This window comes from Cetorhinus maximus, chromosome 9 (genome assembly GCF_964194155.1).
Source record: "Cetorhinus maximus chromosome 9, sCetMax3.hap1.1, whole genome shotgun sequence".
Lineage (NCBI taxonomy): Eukaryota > Metazoa > Chordata > Chondrichthyes > Lamniformes > Cetorhinidae > Cetorhinus > Cetorhinus maximus.
In genome coordinates, this window is record NC_135887.1 from 46,417,416 (window position 1) to 46,433,366 (window position 15,951).

The following is a 15,951-nucleotide window of genomic DNA, read 5'->3' on the forward strand; positions in this document are numbered from 1 at the left end:
AACTTACCTTTGGAAGTATCTTTGGGCTTAACTTTTTTTTAAACCGGGTAAAATTTATAATCCTTTGAGGACTATAGTAGTGTTGTTATGCAAGTTCAAAAATATTAAAATCGTAAACATCATCAAATTTTACTGTCAACAAGCTATTTTCATGACAGCAAACAGAACTGAGAAGTTTTTATTGGAAGGAAAAGATCTTATATTTTACTTACTGTAAGGTTCCCTCACAGTGCAGGATTAACTTTGCAGACCATCTCCAATTGGATCACACCTCTCCAGACACAGGTACTGTAGGTTTTGATTCCACAGCAACATGCTTCCTTATAGAATGCCTTTCAGTTTAGATAAAGTTTCTATTTTGCGAATGCCAACTTGCTCTCAGTATAGGCTGGCTGGCTAAAACATTTGCTTTAAAACCTCGCTTTTGGAAAGGCAAAACACAAAATCAAATGCCCAAATGGAATTTGATAGGCCTTCCTCGTCTGCAGACCTTGAATGTGGAATTACTTCAAATTCTTGAGCTTTGACCACATTTGATGATGAAAGACCATAGCAAACTTCATTGTGTCTGAGCTTCCCTTTCTTCTAAAATATTGATCAAACTGATTCTTGTCAGATTGTTTGATTAAAAGGGAACCAAAGGAGATGATGTTGCTGAGCAACAGAAAGACAAAGGTTTAGTGTATTTTCTTTGACAACATGAAGATTCAAGGCCATATCACCAAACAAGGTTTTCTGTTCCAATTAGAAAAAGCTTTTTATTTTGGATTGTGATGATTAAGACTACATTTTCCAAGTGCATATTTTAATGCAGTATCTTAATTACTCAACGGGCCCAATTTTGAGTTGCTTTCACACATTCTAGGAGTATGGTAGCATGTTGCTGAATAGCAATCCAGAGACCTCGGCTAATGATCCATTTGAGTTCAAGCCCCCAAACAGCAGCTGGGGAATTTAGATTCAGTTAATTTGATAAATCTGGAATAAAATGTCACAATACTACAGGATTGCCATAAATACCCATCTGGTACCCATTAGGTTCCCTAAGGTCATTTACCAAAGGAAATCTGCTGTCCTTACTTGGTCTGGCCTATATTTGACTCCAGACCAACAGCAGTGTGGTTGATTCTTAACTGCCCTCTGAAATGGCCTAGAAAGTCACCAGGTGTACCAAACCACTACAGAAAAGATATCAGGTTAAAGCTGGACAGACAGCTAACATAGACCTGCGCACTAAACATGACAAAGGCACACCCAGTCAACCCCACAGTCCTTCTCACTTGCATCCAGGAATTTGTGCCAAAATTGTGAGAGCTGTACCGCAGACTAGTCAAGCAATATTGTGGCATGCCACAGAACAGATCTGCCAGATGTGGTGAAACAGTGATAGGGAGTGATCCTTTGAGTCCTCAGTATTCCCTCTGAACCTGATGAAGCCTCACGGCATCAGGTCAAACATGGGCAAGGAAACCTCTTGCTAATTACCACCTATCGCCCTCCCTCAGCTGATGAATCAGTACTCCTACATGGTGAACACCACCTGGAAGAAGGGTAGTAGGGACGCAGAATGTACTCTGGGCGGGGGAGCTTCAATGAGCATCATGTAAAGTGACTCGGTAGCACCACTACTGACTGAGCTGGCCAAGTACTGGCCAGACAAGCCTACCGCAGGTGGCAAGAGAACCAACACAAAGGAAAAGAACTACTTGACCTCATCTCACTAATCTACCACGACTGTATCGGTAGGAGTGACAACAGCAAGGTTCTCATGGAAACAAAGTCCCATCTTCACACTGAGGACATCTTCTATAATTTTACATGCACGACCACCGTGCTAAATGGGATAGATTCGGAACAGATGTAGCAGCTCAAAACTGGGCATCCATAACGTGCTGTGGGCCATCAGCAGCAGCAGAACTGTATTCAGCCACAATCTGTAACCTCATGGCCTGGCATATCCCTCCTTATGCCATTCCCATCATGCCAAGGTTTCAACTCTGGTTCAATGAAGGGTGCAGGAGAGCATGCCAGGAGCAGCACCAGGCATACCCAAAAAATTAAGTGCCAACCTGGTGAAGCTACAACAAAGGACTACTTCAGCGCCAAACAGCAGAAGCAACATGTGATAGACAGAGCAAAGCAATTCCACAATCAAAGAATATAATTGGCAGTCCAGTCATGAATAGTGGTGGCCAATTAAACAACTCACCAGAAGAGAAGGCCTCATGATATCCCCAGCCCCAGCAAAGACCTAGAGTATTTTTTTTAATGATAAGATGTTAATGAGGAGGACTTTATCTGTTGACTAGGTGTGCATTTGTCGTATTGGGTGCCCAGGTCGACTCCGGGTGGTTCAGTTTTATTCGTGCTATATGTTTTCAAAGCAATTAAGTAGTATTGACTAACTTTCTACACCATTTCAGAGGGCAGTTAAGAGTCAACCATCTTGTTGTGTGTCTGGCATTAAATATAAGCCAGAGCAGATAAGGATGGCAGATTTCTTGCCTTAAAGGACCTCAGTGAACCAGTTGGGTTTTTACAACAATCCTGTAGCTTCACAGCTTTTTATACCATATTTATTTAACCAACTGATGGCAGATCCAGTACATGAGTATCAATGATAAGGCTGGAGCACTTGCAACCATCTTCAGCTAGGAGTGCCAAGTGGATGAGTTACTTTGGCCTCCTCCGGAGATCCCCACCAGCATTGACGTCAGTCATCAGCCAATTTGATTAATTTCACTTGACACCAAGAAGCAGCTGAGCGAATTGAATACAGCAAAGGCTCTGGATCCTGACAACATCTCGGCTGCAGTGCTGAAGACTTGTGCTCTGGAACTTACTGCGCCCCTTGCCAAGCTGTTCCAGTGCAGCGATAGCACTGGCATCCATCCAATTAGGGTGAAAAATTGCCCAGGTTTGCCATGTCCACAAAATGTAGGACAAATCCATTCTGGCCAATTACCGCTCAATCAGCCTATTCTCAATCATCAGCAATGTGTTGGAAGGTGTTACACTTGGGTACAATCAAGCAACACTTACTCACCAATGCCCAGTTTATGTTCCACCAGAACCACTTGGTTCCAGGCCTCATTACAGCCTTTGTCAAAACTTGGACAAAAGAGCTGAATTCCAGAGTTGGGGTGAAAGTGACTGCCCCTGACACCCAGGAAGCATTTGACCGAGGAGCCCTGGTAAAACTGAAGACAATAGAATCAAGAAGAAAACTCTTCGCTGGCTGGAGAGAAAGCTTGCACAAAGGAAGATGATTGTGTCTGTTGGAGGCCAATCATCTCGGTCCCAGGACTTTGCGGCAGGAGTTCCTCAGGGTAGTGTCTTAGACCAAATAATCTTCAGGTGCTTCATCAATGACCTTCTCTCCAACCTAAAGTCTAGATTGAGGATGTTCACTGATGAACACTGTTCAATTCCATTCGTAACTCTTCAGATAATGAAGCAGTTCATGTCCACTTGCAGCAACCTGGGCAACACTCAGGCTTGCACTGATAGAAGGCAAGTAACATTCATGCCAGACAAGTGCCTCAGCCATAACAGGCAAAAGTCTGTCTACCTCTTCTTGACATTCAATGGCATTACCATTGCAGAATACCCCACCATCAACATCATAGGGGTTACGATTGACCATAAACTAAACTGGACCAGCCATATAAATACTGTGGCTACAAAAGTAGGTCAGGGGCTGGGAATTTTGCAGCAAGTAACTCACTTCCTCACTCCCCAAAGCCTGTCCAACATCTACAAGGTACAAGTCAGGAGTGTGATGGAATATTCTCCACTTGCCTGGATGATTGTGGCTCCAACAACATTCAAGAAGCTTGAAACCAACCAGAGCAAAGCAAACTGCTTGATCGGCACCCATCCCCCAGCACCATAAACATTTACTTCCTTCTGGTGCGATGTCTACTATCTACAAGATGCACTGCAACAACTCGCCAAGGCTTCTTCTACAGCACTTTCCAAACCTGCAACCTTCACCACTCAGAAGGAAAAAAACAGCAAGCACATGAGAGCGAAAACATATGCAAGTTCCCCTCCAAGTCACATACCATCCTGATTGGAATTATACTGCTGTTCCTTCACTGCCGCTGGGTCAAAATCCTGGAGCTCCTTCCTCGTGACACTGTGGTTTATCTACACCACATGGACTGCAGCAGTTCAAGAAGGTGGTGCACCACCAACTTTTCAAGGGCAATTAAGAATGCTCCATAAATGCTGGCCTTTCCAGTGATGCTCACTTCCCATGAAAAGATGAAAAAAAACCTCTGTGCATGCCAGCTATTGTACAAGTGGGATTATTTATAAACAAAAACAAAAATACCTGGAAAAACTCAGCAGGTCTGACAGCATCTGCGGAGAGGAGCACAGTTAACGTTTTGAGTCCTTATGACTCTTCAACAGAACTGATTATTTATATGTAGGCTACTGCAATAAATGGTAAATGCATCTCATAAGGAAATGACCCAGCTGAGATCATCACACATTTGAAATATTGTATTTTATTGCTTTACTAGATTTTGAAGATATGCAAACAAAAGAATTTTTATTTTTATTGCACTTTTAAATGCAGAGAAATGTCTTAAAGTGCTAGGCAACTGGGCAACAAGTGGATATCAGGGAGAGAAAAGAGAGCAATTAGGAAAACACAAAGCATAGTCAGAGGCAAGAGCCTTCAGCAAATGTCATATTTCAAAATTTTGGGCCTCAGAGGAATTTCAGCTGATTTATATTCTGGTGATGTTGTTGAATTCGGCTCATAAGAGGTTCAATCCACAACAGGCAGCTTCTGGAATTATATTCAGACCAGGAATCTGTCCAGAATAGTGTTTCCCCATCTCACATCAGTTTGAAACAATGAATTTTATTAATATATTCCAGTAAACATGAATACATAATACATTAGATTGATTTCATCTGAATAAGCTCAGCTGGGGGCAGTTTCTGAGCAGGCTTACACGTAGGAGGTGAATAGTTAATTTGTTTTGCAGCTCACCTGGCTAACTCCTGGCCATGGGGAGCTGGGGTGGAATGGTAGGCAAGTCTTTGCCTTCCTGATTCGTTGAATTAGGGTTAGTTGGGAAGTCAGTGAGTCTATAGTAATCCGGAATGGAAGTCAGGAACGGGGGGAATATTTTAAAGTCGGGTGCAAAATGGGTAATACTGGGAAGGCCAGGAGGAGTGAAGTACAGGAGGGATTTAAATGGGGCCCTGAGAAAGTAACATCAATTCTCTGGAGCACAAGGAACCAATGGAATTTAGAAGGGGTAGGGTGATGGTAATGTGGGCCTTAGTTCCTGAGTGGAGATGCAGCTCACAGTATTCTGGAAAAACTGTAGACTAGGAAGACTGGAAGCAGAGAACAAGGGATCAAGGGGAACAGTGCAGAGGTCTAGTTTTGACAGTTAGGATTTCAGCAGAAGATGAAATAGGTCTTGATAATCGATTAGATATTGGAAAGAAGCTCAGTTTGGGATCAAGCAGGATATTAAGGAGAAAAAAAAAAGAAAAATAAATTCTGGTATTAGAAGTATATGGGAGTGAAGACTGATGGATGTAAGCTATTAGATTGATCAGTGCAGTATGCATGAATTCCATTCACTCCATCAAATTGCACAATAGCTTTCTCTAGATCCATATTACTGTGTGTACCAATAAAGCTCACAACTGAATTGTCTGGTATATTTTATGAAAATAAATGAACAATTTGCATCCATTAGAAAATGCAAAGCAAAATCAATAGACAGCGACACCTACAAACAGATTCTTTGTTATTTGCAACTTTCTAAGGTTACATACCTTTGCTTTATTTATTGAGCAATGAAGAGCATTGTTTTCTTGGTCGTACAGCAAACTGAAATCTAATGTACCCAGGGTGGCTGGAAAAGGAAAGGAGATGGATTTACCATCAACAGAAACAGACCAAGTAAAAAAGTAATTTAGCAGCTACCCATAAAATGACTATCTCATGGTGAAAGTAATGTTAACATGTAATTCGAATAGATAAAACAATATGCATTCAAGAATAAGGGTAAATGCAGTTACCTATAAGTAATTTTATTCCATTTATCATGTAGCTCATGTCTAGTTTCTGTAAACTAGATTATATGTGACATTTTAATATATCAAAAAACTTGTGTTTCTCTATTCAGTTACAAACTGTCTCATTTCTAATGTAAGGACATTTTTTGGATAAACTGTTTGCACTAAAGGAACTGAGCTGATATAATGAAAACAAGCATATTAATATTTATTATTTCATTGCTTTTGTTAGCACAATTAGAGATCTAAGGTGCTGGTTTAAAGATACAAAGGGCAGCAAGGACAAATCCAGGACTAGACTGAATAGCTGAGAGAGGGGACCTACCTTCTTTTGGCAAGAAGAAATGACCAGGTAGGGGCACTAATTATTTGTGTGTGTGTAATTATAAAAAGAATAGGTAGGGTGAAGTTGTAAAATTACTTGTGATGCACCAGAAGAGATGGATCATAAGAACAGAAGTATAAGACTTTATCATCTCCTATTTTTAGATTAGGATAGCAAATTAACAGAATTCATGATAGCCAGGTAGATTTCTGCAATTAAGCAGGCATGTTTTCCACTTAAAAAGCAGGCCCCAAATTCCTTTGTGAATGACACCGAAATCACACTGTAATTCTTATGAATTTCCTGGAGAAAACTCCAGAAATAGACAGGAACTTGAACACTACTGATCATTCTGAAAGTTTCCAGTTTGCCTTGTGGAAATGAAACTTCATCTGCACCTTAGAAAGGCAAACAAGCAGAGCTGGTGGGGGAGTTGGTCCAAGGCAGAGATGCCTAGGTTGGGAGTTTACACTTCCTGATTTCAGAAGACAACTGGTATAAGACTGGAGGCTGAAAAACTAAGAGGGGTGAGGTATACTTGCTTCCAGATGGGTGAAAGTAGTCCCCACAGGAGGAAAATGATGGTGGCAGGGGTTGGGGAATCATGGGAGAGGTGGGAAGGGGCGGGGGGTGGAGGAAGCCTTCCTAAGACACACAGGTACCACACTTCCACGTAGCAGATATCTGCTACCCATGTAGATGCTGTCCAGCGACCTTGCCAAATCTGACAGGGCTAACATTGGTGGGATCACAGCCCACAGTTTTTCAGGATGATTGTATTTTAGTAAATACGCAAGCCATGAAGATCCCACTCACTGTTCAGTTAGTTGATCTCAGCAATAGTGCTGGTAGTGACAATATAATTGGCCTTGGCTTCCTTGGGATAAATAGGGGGAAGATGATCAGATTATATCCAGTGACACTGCACTAGAAAGTACATGTGTGGGTGAAAAATGATATCCCTAAGTTCAAACAGCCTGCTGACAATGACTGTGTAGGCTCAAACTTTAAAAAATGGGCATGTGAGCAATGCCTATGAAACTACTCCAGTATAAGTCAATGCCTTCAGGAGAGGAGGAAGGAAAATATGACATGATACAAAATAACAGTGACACTTTAATAACACTCCAATTCCAAACTATACAAAGCACAGTTTCAAATTTTCCCTGGAATATGAAGAGCTGCTTTATTGTCCTCCATGGTCATTTACGTGCATAGAAAAATAAAATGTTCCATTGCACAGATGTGATTCCCATATCTATGTCCCATTATTGTGGCCTGCCGTTATATAAGAATGCAAGTTTCATTTTTTTAAATGATAAAACATTTAACCTTTGATAATTGAATGGTGGTACGAGGTGTCCAGAAAAATAATTTTTGTGTATTTTAGGTTCTGGCAGGGCAAATGTTCTAGGGGTTGAATGGAACCATAGAACAGGATGGACCTCTGAGAGCACCAGTGATACATTTCCTATTTCCTCCCACTAGCTATCCTTGTGTTCTGAATGAATTCAGTGGTGAACCAATGGGAGTTCCTAAGAAAAGGGGGAAAAATAGTCCAACCTCATTTCATGTAGGACCATTACGCAAGAAACTTCCAACTTGTCAACCTAAATTGGATTTCAACCCAGATTACTGAAATAAAAAGGCAGTGTGCTAACCTAGTTTGCCACCAAATCTCCATTTTTTGTAGGGAGTTTATTTCTGATTTCCTGAAAAGTAAAAAATGATAGAGCTATGGTGAAAGAGAAGGTGGCTGGGATGAATTGGATAGTTCTTTAAAGAGCTGACACAATACAGGATATTTGACCCAACTAGTCACACCCTCTAACCAAGCAAATAGTCCTAATCATATGTATCTGACCTGATCCCATAGCACTTTGCTCCCTCTTTCTTCAGCTATCTATGCAATTTAATTTTAAACCTTGACACTTCCTTGTCTCAATCACTAACATCAAGTACAAATTCTTTAGCTTCACACTTCTGTGTAAAGAAGTTTCTCCTGTCCTCTGTTCTAAAGCTTCTACATTTACCTGTATGTCTGTGGTCTCTAATTCCAGACCTCTCACTGACAGAAACCAACTGTTTCTATTTAGCCTGTCCCCTTTTCTTGGAAAATTTTGGACAGTTCTATCGTGTTTGCACTAAGGAAAGGGGCCCAATTTTTCATGTTTTTCTTTGAATTTGTATTTCATGTCTTTGTATTTCTTCAGACCAGAAGCATTCTGGTGAATGTGTGTTGTACCTACTCTAGAGCTTCACTGTCCTTCCTGTAGAAAGTTCTCTAATTGCCTTGTTGATTGGCAGGATAGGAGCATATCTAATAACTGGTGGGTCTGAACCAGTCATGCAAGTGTCTTTTGATAAACTAGTGAGGCACACAGACACTGACTAAGATAATCTTTTCAGTTGAAATTTTCTGAGCATAATAATATTAGAGCTTCTAAAACCAATATCCACCAGAATTGATATATTGTAGTAAATTGAATTAACTCATGCTCTACAGAAAATAAATCGGTTTTAAAAGAATATCAGTACACAGGTACATGCACGCACGCATAACACACACACAGCAGGCTTTTAATCAACTTCTCAATATGTATGTCACTTTCAGTGCCGCCAATAAATCAGGAAATAAGGATGTAGGCAGCAAATTTAAAGTCATACACACTTCTTCCAAATGCTCTCCGAGTGCACCCATTCTTAATGGGATCTATGGGTATTTATTCTCCCTCTGCAAAAAAAATGAATTTTATATTTAAAATGGTGCATTCTGTCTCATTTTAGAACAATGTTGCAACTGTTAATAGGTATTTTGTTGTGATAGTAATTAGATCATTCAGATTATTAAGGGTACAGGGTACTTATATCAATAGACCAAAAATGCTCAGGTGTAACTAATATGAAATTAAAGACAGAGTTTATTGAAAATTTGCCTGAAAAACATGTCAGTGCAGCTTTGCTGATGTCTGTTTATAAATTTACCTGGTCAGCCTTATTATGAATAATTTTATTTTGTTTCTGCTTCACTAGTCTGTTAAGAAATATGTTTGCCCTCCTACAATTGATCTCCAAGGCCTGTTCAACAGTAAAATACTGTCTAATGCAATTATAAAAACTCTAGTGTTCAGATTGAAAGCAACGTTCATCAACTACTAGCTGTGAAATCTGAACAGACTGTTTCTCAATAGCATGATCCTTAATCCATCTTTCACACATCTTTGTGCTTCAACAAACATGACCATATTTTAGATTTCACTATATGATGGTAGAACTGGTTTTTAACTCGATGCACTAAGATGATTAATTCATGGATAGAACTGATTTAACACTGAAAATATGATTTGGTAAGAATTACTTTTTGTCAGGCCAAATAGCAACAACCAAACTTCAACATGGCCTTCACATTAAAGGGCTTTTGTTTTCCTTCACAAATATTTTTCAGATATATTTCTGAAAATATTTTTCAGAATATAAATATAAAAGGAAATTAAGCTCATCATAATTTAGTGTTTTGCACAAGTATCAAACCCTGAGAAATGGACCCACATCCAGGCAAGAGGCATATTGAATGCCAGGATGTAAGACAATTTCAGAATGATTCAGCCTTTTAAGTATCTTTGCAACCTTTTCATTTACCTGGAATATCAATTACATGGAGTGCAATTCAAAAAGTTAAAAACACAACAGTATTCTCTGACTTAGATTCAGGCCTCAAGGTCTGTTCTGTCGTCTTCGATCCTGAACTTCGATTCCCTGCTTCATTCAGAGAGGCTTCCACAATACAACTCTTGATGTGAAGCACCATCTTCATTCTTCTTCCCTCACTTTGTCTTATCCCTCTGATCTCAATGTCTTTGTATTTATAACATGCTATTTCCCATGCTTAGCTTCCCATATCTGATTTGTTCCCAGAACTTCCAGTATTCTCCCCCCCCCCGCCTTCCCCCCAAGAAAATCTGCTGACACTGCCTCCACGTGGTCTATTCATACATTTCAAACATTAGCACTGTACAATGTGGGAATTTTTTTGGGGGTGCTAACTTTACTTTAGGGGGAGTGACACCAGCTGAGTTGTTCTTGCAGAGGGGTATGATGAGCCAAATGGCCTCATTCTGTGCTGTAATGATTCTATGGCCTGTATTTTCCATTCGTCAGGCAGGCTTGGCAGGAGCTGTCGCGGAGCCAACCACCACCCATGATCGGCTCCACACCGCGATTTCGTGCAGGCGGGCCAATTAAGGCCCGCCCTGTGTGGATCGCAAGCAGCAGCACTGAGTGCTACCTGTGTGAGTCGGGGGTGGAAAGAGGGAGAGCCGGGCCTAGCACGCAGTTTATGCATGCACACAAAAGAGCACTTCAATCTCCCTGTGGCACGGAGCTGTCTCAGGGAGATTGAAACGCTTTTTGAAAAAATTAACAAACAGCAGAAAAATTCAATGAAACATGTCCCCTCATGTGACTCTGTCACATGAGATGGGACATGTTTTTAAGTTCAAATGAAACATTTTATTTAATTTATAATAGCTTCAGGAAACCTCATCCTGCTCGTGGATGAGGTTTCCTGAAAAACGTAAAGGCTGCCTGGCTTTTTCACCTGTCCATCAACCGTAAGGTTGGACGGGCAGTGTAAAATTCAAGTTAATTACCTGGTTAATGGCTTTAATAGACCTTTCAATTATCAGTGGGCGTGCAGCCAATTCCAGCACGCGCCCGCCAAATGAAATATTGTGCAACTTCGCGATAACATCGGGACGCATGCCCAACGTCATCGCGCATCATTTTATGTTCCGGCATGTTGGGCGTGCGCCCACACACCGAATGTAAAATTCTGCCTTTGATTCTACTGTGTCCTTAAACGTTTTTGGCAGTCGCTTACTCTTCGTTCTGAACCTGCTACCCTATTCTTTCACTTCGTGCAGAAAGAACCGCAAAGACGATTGGTGGTTTGTGTCCTGGGAGTAGAGTAAATTTTGTTGAGAAGCAAGATTCCTCTAACCAAAGAAGAGCCAGCAACTTGTATAAAGTATCTTCAATGTCGTAAAACATACCAAGGCACTTTACAAGAGAATTATCAAACAAAATTTGACACTGAGCCACACAAGGAAACACTAGGACATGTGGCCAGATGCTTAGTCAAATAGGTGGGTTTTAAGCTGCATTTAACAGGGGAAAAGAAAAGTGGAGAGGTTTAGGGAGAGAACTCCAGAGTTTGCAACCTCAACTGTTGAAGGTACCGCCACCAATGGTCGAATGATTAAATTTGGGTATGTGAACGAGGCTGAAATTGGAAGAGCTGAGGGTTGTAGGGCTGGAGGAGGTTACAGAGGTGGGAAGCAGCGAGTATATCATTAGCTGCATAAGTTTACAACATGGAAGGAGGCCATTCTGCTCATCAGGCCAGCTCTTTGCTTCAGCAAATCAAAGCAAATCTTGTCCCAGTATTTTGACATCTTCATCTCATAGAACTACAACCGAAAGAAATGTATACATGCACAATGTAGGCACTTACTATTGTTGCTGTCACTAAACAGATATCATTTGCATTAGAATTCACACCAACACGAAGAGTCAGTACTACCCATTTCTTATCAAACTCAGCACATTTTACTGTGCATGTCAAAGCAAAAAGGATAGCTGATGACATGCAGAATGATAAAAGATTGCTGCAAGTCTATAGTACATGCAGTGGTTAATTTGTTATGATTTAATTGGCATATGAACAATTGTAGAGTAGAACATTTCTTACCCAATGAAAAACACTCTCCATTCATTGTACCAATTATATTAAGGTGAACAGTGTCTGCTTTATACCCATGTACCGCACTCACAGCTTACTTCAACTGCTAGTTAAATTAGAGTTTAACATTTTTACTTCTGTCCAAATATATAGGCATTTTGATAGCAGTCATCTCCTGACAATGTGTTTTACAACATTATACATTTACCACAAAAAGGAAGCATTTCAGCCCACTATGTCTGTGCTGGCTCTTCACTGGAGCAATCAAAAGCTAATTCCAATTTCCAGTTCTCTTCCCGTAGCTGTAAATGCTCTGCTTCAGATTTTTTTTTTCTATTTTCCTTTAAAAATTCAATAATCTCTCCTTCAACCATTCCCAATGTCTAAATATTCCATGCTCCAATAATCTCTTAGCAAAACAAAATCTGTGAACCTATCTCCCCACTCCCTCAGTGCATTTTACAATGACAACCCCTTGCTTTGACCCCTCAATCAGTGGAAATAGTCTTTCCCAATTCAAACTTATTATAATCTTTTATAATTTTAGAAACCCCTTCTCCTCTTAGGTATTTCTACAATAATGGAAATAGTCCAAGTACCTCAAGCCTCTCCTCAAAACTGCAACTTCCTATCCCAGACATCACTCTGATGAAACTATGCCATACAGCCGCTGTGTTTGATGTCATTTCTATAATGATGCACCCAAAACAGTACACAATACTTCATCTAATCACTGCTATCCTCAGCCTTATCATTATTTCTTTACTCCTGCATTCTCTGCCCTATGTTATCAAATATTTTATGGCTTTACCTATCAGCATTTCTACTTCCAGGGAAATATGTATTTGAACCCGTCTCTCTGTTCATCTATATTCCAATATCTTCTCATTGAGTGCATGCTCCAATTCCTTGTTTTTCCTTCCCACACTTATCTACACTAAATTACATCTGCCACCTGTCTTTCCATCATGATAATTTGTCTACTTGAAATCTTTTACAGTCCTCTAAACAAATATAAGATTGTTTTCCTTAATTCCAAATCACTTATACATACCGTGAACAAAAGTCACTGTGATACATGACTTCTAACTGTTCTCCAGTTTGAGCACCATCCATCTACTCTAAGCCTTGGCTTCCTGTCCATTAATCAACTTTCTATCTATACTGTTATGTTTCTTTCAATGCCACTGTTATGACCCAGCAGTTGATTAAGGTTGAATTATTTAAATCCCAGAGGGAAACTTGATAATCTATATTTTCAAATGGTATGTTTGAGATGCAGCTCTGAATTCAGAAATAAAACCACCAAGAGGTTTTTTTTGTATAAAACTAAATTAAACATTTATTAATTTAACAACTAATTAAACACATACACATGTCTACAAATTACTACCATAATAAATTTTAAATGAATCCCCAAATTAATCACTCCCAGGCAAATCTTCACCAAGGCAACAATAACCCATAGATTTTAAACAGACGCCAGGCACATTTGACCTTACGGATTCAAAATGAAGTTCCTTTCAATTTGGCTCTTTTGCAGACATTGGTAGGCTTACAGGCTGGTTAGATGTTACATGCCTCTGACTCACACACAAAAACTCCTCTCAGTTTCCCTTTGAATATAAATTTTCCATTGTATTACTAGGTTTTTAACTGTACCTCCCCTAACAATAATTCTTTCATTCTGCCAATTTTATTAGTAATATAAACACATTGCTTGGTGTCTCCTAGTTAGGTGCAAGATTTTACCCATTCTTTTGAATGGTTCAATAAATGCAAAATTGCTTTTTACATTCCATCTAATTTACGTTTATCTAATTAACATCTCAAACTACTATACATCAAAGCACCCAGGCTAATTGGCTTTAATACAATTAAGCCACACGCACACACACATACACACACACACTACTTCAAGTCCAATTTAAAAATAATTTCCAATAACTTTATACACATTAATATCTCTTCATGACAACCACACGCCTGAGTTTTGTTTTAACAAGCCTCTTGCGAAACATAATCCATTGCCTTCTGAAAACCCATTTGCACTGGATACTTTTAAAAAATATATTAAATTTGTTTGTCATACAAGTCTGCTGCTCTGTCCTTTTGTTATCTTAAGGGGACTAGATTACAATGCGGAGAAAGTCATGCTTCAGTCGTAGAGACTTGGTTAAACCCTAGCTGGAGAACTGTCTTCAGTCTGCACACTAACAACTCAGGGAAGATATACTGGCCTTGGAGGAGGGGCAGTGCAGATTCACCAGAATAAGAGGGTTAAATTATGAGGATAAGTTTAAAAATTCCTTTGAGCATAGAAAAATTCTTTACTCAAGGAATTTTTATAGGAGAATTCTATACTCTAGTCAAAAGGGTTTCTTGGGATAGATACAAAATAAAACTACTTCCCTGGGTGGGGGAACCAAGAATAAGGGGACATGATCTTAAAAGTACAGCCAGGCTTTTTAGGAGGAAAATTAGGAAGCATTTTATCATACAAATAGTGGTAGTAACCTGGATTTATCTTCTCCCTTCCCCCAAAAGTATATGTTACTGGGACAATCGGAGTTACCTAGACTGAGATTAGTAAATTTTTGTTAGATAAAGGCATTGAGGGACATTGAGTTAAGGTGGGTAAATGGAGTCGAGGTACAGTTCAGCCATAATTTACTTGAACAGATCGGAACAGCTTTGAGGGACTCAATGGTCTTTCCTGTTCCTGTGTACACCTTATATGAACATTGGGCAATGTGTTAAATATTCCTCAGCAAGTTTTACAGCAGGAAAGCAATTACTTGCTTAACACTTTATGACTCAAGCATTTATGGGTTTATTAGTATGAGTTAATTATTTTGAATAGCTTGATTAAAAATAAGAGCAATCTGGTCTATAATGCAAAGTTTGCATGATAATCTGGACTGTAATCTTTTCTAAACAATATATTCTTGAAGTACCAAATCAAAATGAGCTTAATCTAACTTAACCAAAATAAAATAATAATAAACTTATAGTGCCTGGATTTTCAATCCCGAGGTGGGTATCTTGATTTGGTGTGCCCACCTTGGGAAAAAGTGCCTCAAATGGTGCGATGTTTGCTCCTGGCTCTTCATGCCAACTCCCCCATTATCCACCATGGGCAAACCTCAGGTGTCATGTTGAGAGGAAATAAAATAAAGGCTGAGGATTTAAATAACAACAGCTTGACAGTTCTACATACCTTATCCGCCCTTCATATGTATTTACGTCTCCTCCGTAAATTCATAACTCCCACATTGCGGGATAAGGCCTTTGTTACAGTGAAAATGGGGTCAGTTTGAACTCAGCACTGAGTTCAAATGACTCTGCTATGTTGTGCAAGTCATGTCCCGCACCCTTTCCCTACTGGCAAAAATGGAATCTGTCAGAAATGCAGACAGGACTTCCGGATCCAGGTCCTGCCCGCCACTTTTAAAGGCCTTCGGAGTCTCCAGAACTCCATGAAAATCCAGCTCACAGTCTCACTCATAGGGGCCTCATCTGTATCGAGCAGTCATAATAGTTTACAGCCATAAAATGGAACACAACATTAAAATAATTGGAAAACAGCTACCTCAAATTCCATAGATTTATGTCTATTATTCCCACACACACAACAGAGCCTCTGAAAGTCTTTGAGCATTGCGATGTTAATAAATAGTGAAGCAAGACGGCATAGACGGTACAAGTTTAACAAAATGAATTGATGTAGTATTTTACATATCACCATATCTTAACCAATAAATAACATGGCAGGCTGGAAACTTGGATCAGAACATTTAAATAGCCGCATAATTGAGAGTGCAGTGAA

General features: G+C 39.7%; 1 protein-coding gene across 2 annotated transcripts in view; it reads right to left on the minus strand.

The window, feature by feature from the left end:
- The window catches only part of LOC144684619 (double C2-like domain-containing protein beta), a 344,343-nt gene that overhangs the window by 286,645 nt on the left and 41,747 nt on the right, over window positions 1-15,951 (minus strand). For both annotated transcript variants that reach the window (XM_078548630.1, XM_078548631.1), the window contains exon 2: window positions 5,815-5,894. In XM_078548630.1, the coding sequence (XP_078404756.1) occupies window positions 5,815-5,894 (80 nt within the window). The remainder of the gene's footprint in view (window positions 1-5,814; window positions 5,895-15,951) is intronic.